The sequence below is a fragment of the Myotis davidii genome, unplaced genomic scaffold (assembly GCF_000327345.1).
Source record: "Myotis davidii unplaced genomic scaffold, ASM32734v1 scaffold663, whole genome shotgun sequence".
Classification (NCBI taxonomy): Eukaryota; Metazoa; Chordata; class Mammalia; order Chiroptera; family Vespertilionidae; genus Myotis; species Myotis davidii.
This window is the reverse complement of record NW_006295816.1, coordinates 2,706,310-2,711,101: the sequence shown is the minus strand read 5'-3', so window position 1 is coordinate 2,711,101 and position 4,792 is coordinate 2,706,310. Positions and strand designations below refer to the sequence as shown.

General features: G+C 60.0%; 1 protein-coding gene across 1 annotated transcript in view; it reads right to left on the bottom strand.

The window, feature by feature from the left end:
* DOCK3 (dedicator of cytokinesis 3) overlaps positions 1-4,792 on the bottom strand; it is a 160,642-nt gene that overhangs the window by 6,174 nt on the left and 149,676 nt on the right. The window contains exons 46-49 of the mRNA XM_015568294.1: positions 4,424-4,545; positions 3,304-3,442; positions 2,725-2,872; positions 104-222 (exon numbers count right to left, since the gene is read on the bottom strand). Of these exons, the coding sequence (XP_015423780.1) occupies positions 104-222; positions 2,725-2,872; positions 3,304-3,442; positions 4,424-4,545 (528 nt within the window). The remainder of the gene's footprint in view (positions 1-103; positions 223-2,724; positions 2,873-3,303; positions 3,443-4,423; positions 4,546-4,792) is intronic.

Sequence of the window (4,792 nt, the reverse complement as noted above, 5' to 3'; positions counted from 1 at the left end):
GGGGGGGGGGGGCGGAGGACAGTGCAGGAAGCTAGCAAGGGTGCCAAGCAAAGCCCAGGCCGGCACGCTGGCGGCGGAGGGCGGCCCGCAGCTGGGCTACTACCTGTCCATTCTCCAGGACGGCTGCTGGGTACATGGCGCTGCTCGGGCGGTCCCGGTGCGTGGGCAGCAGCAGCATCATTTCCCGGGCGTGGCGGTACTTATCTGGCAGAGAGGGAGAGCCTGTAACCAAGTGACAACAATCACGCACAGATGACGAGTCACAGACGGAGCGCCTGCAGGCGAGCGCCCTGGTGCCAGGGAACTGGAGGTGAGCCTTGCGGGGGGTGAGGAGGAGCTCAGCAAGCACAGGAATAGAACAGCTGGGGTGCACGGAGGCGGGGGCACTGGGCGGTGCAGCCCCGACAGGCCCCCTCCCCAGGCCCAGGCAGGCTGTGAGGACAGCGAGTCTCTGGTGGAGAGGGGTGTGGCCTGGACCTGGTGTTCAGGGGCCCAGCTTATAATGGAGCCGTCACACGGAGACAGACACACCGGACAACACAGCGGCACATTCGTACTGGACACACTGTCTGCTCGCACTCACCTTCTCCAGACACCACGGGCCCTGTTCGCAGGCAGCCTCCTCCCTCCTCTCCCCGATCCCAGGCCAGTGCCTGGCCTCTGCCTGCCCGGCCATCCTGCTGTGGCCGGAAGCCCGGTGGCTCTCGGGTTTCTCACTCAGACCTGCACCTCCGTGGACCCGGGGCCAGGGGGGGGAGTCTGGAAGTTGTGGGGCTTTCCCCAGGCTCTTGGGTTAACTGGGCTCATGCTCCTCTCCTGTGAGGCCACCATGTAACCTCCCCTGGCCCAAGGGGGTCATGATGGTCAGGCCCCGCCGAGGTGGTGTGACCGAGACCCCATCGCTGCCCGGCACAGCGGGAGGCCCCGGCCCTGTGAGGCCCTGTCCTCGAGGGGACCGTCCACAGCAGCAGTGAGAGGAAGCGCTGGCTTCCCCCGCGAACGGGGAACTTGGAAGTTCCTCCAAAGGTGCACACTTATGGCGCCTGGAGGCCCCTGTGGTGCCGTGACAAAGGGGTGCTCCGTGCTACCACTGACGCCCCCAGCTCTGCCTCTGCTCGGGCAGCCCCTCCTCTGGTAAGAGAGCGACGGCTACTTCTTCTGAGACATTTAAACTGTTTCTAAGCTGGCACAGGGCTGCACGGCGATAGAGGTGCCATCTGGTGGACCCTGCATGGCAGTTACTCGCGGAGGGTCCATCACAGCCCACATTTCCCCGGCCCGGTCAGTCTGACCACCCAGGAGCTGCCGACCTGCCGGAGCTGAGGCTGTGCCGTGCCAGCCAATTGGCTCCAAGGTTTCCGAAGCTACAGGAACCACAGCCGAGCGTGGCTGGGCCCCGTGAGGAAGGTCACTCCCGGAAGTGGGGGCGGACTCCAACATGCAGGGTTCTCCAGGGCACTTTCTCCACGAACACCGTCTCCTCACCCATGACACCGGACATACCCCCCCAGAGTGACCACCTCCTCTGTGCGGCCGGCCTCCTGTGCGCCCTCACGGGGCGGATGCTGTGCCTGGTCAGGGGCGGGGCACGGCTTCCCCAGGCGGCCGGCACGTGGATGTAGCCAAGAATTGACTTCCTGCTCTTTCTCACCATTTCCTGCTTTGGCCCAGGTCTGTCTGCTGCCAGAAACGGGAGGGCTCTGACCAGCCTCTCTCTACAGAGAGTCTGGAATTTGATCGTGATGACAGCATGTCTCCAGAGAGGGGACCCTCAACGGCCGCCTCCAGCACACATATGCCCCCCCTCCACGAGGCGGCGTCTCCTCCCCCACCCTGGTCCTGGGTGGGCCTCACTGATCGCAGGGCTGCTACCATCCTGCACAGCCAACGCTGGGGCACACTAGAGCTTCGATGCCACAGCTAATTTCATTCCACTGCAAAGACTTCTATTGAAAAGGTCAAAAAATCAAATTTCACTGCAGTTAACTACTATCAGAATGTAAAAAAGATACTGCTCTCAGAGAACAGTATTTATCCGTTTGAATAAGAAATCAAGCAAAATTTGGCAAAGTAAATAGCTTTTCACAGAGCCGCCTCTCCTGAGTAAGCCTTTCCCAGCAGACCACGCTTGCTGGGTTGTTGTCACTGTTGCTTCAGCGCCCGCACTGAACTGTCATGCTGTCATGATGCCTGCTTCCTCAGGACGCCTGCTGCCTTAACTCTGATCTTTACTCTTGTAACATTTCAGTGGGAAAGGACTGAGCTTCTCCTAGGCCAGTGATGGCGAACCTTTGAGCTCAGCGTATCAGCATTTTGAAAAACCCTAACTTAACTCTGGTGCCGTGTCACATATAGAAATTTTTTGATATTTGCAACCATAGTAAAACAAAGATGTATATTTTTGATATTTATTTTATATATTTAAACGCCATTTAACAAAGAAAAATCAACCAAAAAAATGAGTTTGTGTGTCACCTCTGACACGCGTGTCATAGGTTCGCCATCACTGTCCTAAGCGGTGTCCTCCTGAGTGGAGAGGTGAGAGCTGGCTACGTGGGAGCAGCTCAGAGCGGGTCTGACGCCAGTTAGAGAGCGGTCTGGAGCTAGAGACCTGCGTCCTGAGCGCTAGGAGCACAGGTGCGCATGCTCTCAGAAGCCACAGGTGAGAGGACAGTGGGGTCACGAGGCCCTTCCCCTTCTGCAGGCGGCACCTGCCCCCCTTACCTCGGGCACTGGAGGGGGCAGAGGCAATCATCTGGGATGGTGCTGAGTGAGTGGAGCTCAGGCTGGAGGAGGAAGGGCTTGCCTGGGACGAGGACAGAACAGACACGTTGGTGACTGAGCCCTGGTACCTGGGGTTGGGAGACGTGAGCTGCAAAGGGAAAAAATCAGCAGGATAGAGGTCTGAGTGGCCAGAACTGTGGAACTGGCCTAGACTTGGCTTCTTCATGCCATGAGGTGCCCAGACCTGGTGTCTGATGCTGTACCCTGGGCCCTGATGGAGGCCAGGCTGACGGCTGGCACACGGGCCACCCTGGGTGGCCTGTAGCGATGGTGCCCGCAGGAAGCAGGGCTCAGCTATCAGGAGTGTCAGGCAGGAGTCTGGCAGAGGATCTGCCCCTGGGACTGAGCTGGATTCCCTTCTTGGGAAACAAGGCCTGGGAGCCGCCCATAACGGTTGGAGGGAGGCAGTCCTGCTGGCTCTGGGTGTCCTGACCTCAGTAACTGGAGAACTAGGCAGGATGTCAGCCCTGGACCAGGCCAGTTGGCAGAGAGGAGAGTGCCCCCCTGAAGAGCCGGTACCTGCATGTGGTGGTACAGGTCCTCGGGGGCCTCGCCCATGGAGCCGTCGCCCAGCATCACCGCGTTTCCCGCTTCACTAGATGCGTGTGAGGAGAGCGAGGAGGAGGAATGGCGACCTGTGCCCATCAGGTTCATGGGGCTGTGAAGAGAGCAGGACACAGGAAGTAATCAGACCTGGAGTCGGGGAACCTTGCTGGGGGTGGGGGCTGTGGGAAAGGGTGTGAAAACGTCCTCCCAGCCTCAGCCACACTGGATTGGGGGCCTGGAGCAGCCTGAGCCCGCTGCGCTGAGGGCCTGTCCTGGGCGGACTGACAGACCCAGTGGCTCGTGGCCACGCAGACTGCTGACAGCAGCAGGTTCTCAGGGGAACGACAGAGACCCACTGAGTCTGGCCCCAGGCCTGAGGTTCCCCCGTGCTATGGGGGGTCATCTGAGCGGTGCCCACCCTCTGCTGGATCTGCTCCACGGTCAGGGGTCTTGCTGGCATGGGCAAGGCATCAAAATGCCGCTGGGAAGCATCTCTGGGCTTCCTTTCATATCGGTGGCCACAGCTTGCCAACAGCTGTCCTCTCCCGTCACTCCTTCTCAGTGGCTGAGTGCACATCTGGGCTGCCTTGCTGCTCACACTCCCTGGCCTGGCTCCTGAACTCAGAGCAGCCTCACCTCGACATCCCATCACTACCTGGTTCTCTTTCTAAAACCAAGTGGCGATCCTCATTCCCAGGGGATCAGGTCCAAAGGGAGGACAGCACAAGGCCCTCCAGGGCCCCTGGGCCCCCTGCACTGCAGCCACTTGGTTGCTGTGCGGTGCTGACCTGGCCGGCTCGTTCACACCCGGTGAATGTGTGCATCGGTCACTTTGCCTGGGTCTTGCTCCATCAACTCCTCACCCGAACTCTATTCTGCCGTCAAACTTCTATTTATCCTTCAAGGCTCACCCCCAAACTCACTCCGGTTCCCACCCCACCGCGGATCCTGTTACCCAGGACGGCGATGCAGAGCGTGGTCCTTGTGGACATGGGTCAGAGAGCATGCGCGTGAGCTCACAGGCACTATTTCGGACTTCCTTCTCTGACCTTAGATATTCAGTGGAGGGGCCACTCCCAGCCCGACGGCCTACCTGTGCCGGTGGGTCATCTTGAGGCTCTCGGGGCTCATGGGGCTGTGGGATGCGAGGACACTGCCCCGCGGGGTGCTGCTGCCTGAGCATGAAGGACTTGGTTTGTCCAAACCCGGAAACTCCTGGTGAGAGAGGAATGGCCCTTCATTAGAGAGGAAACAGCACGTATGTTATTAAGGCTGAGCGGGAAGAGCAGATGGCGGTAGAAACGTGAAAGGGAAAAAGCCCCGTCCGAGTGCTGTGGGCAGTGACCCCTCCTCAGCATGGAGCGAGCACGTCTGGACGGACGGGTGGGATGGGTCGAGTTCAGGGGAGGGTGTTGAGGCTCCCTCACTGCAGAGGAAGGAGAGCAGGCGCTGGGAGGGGGGG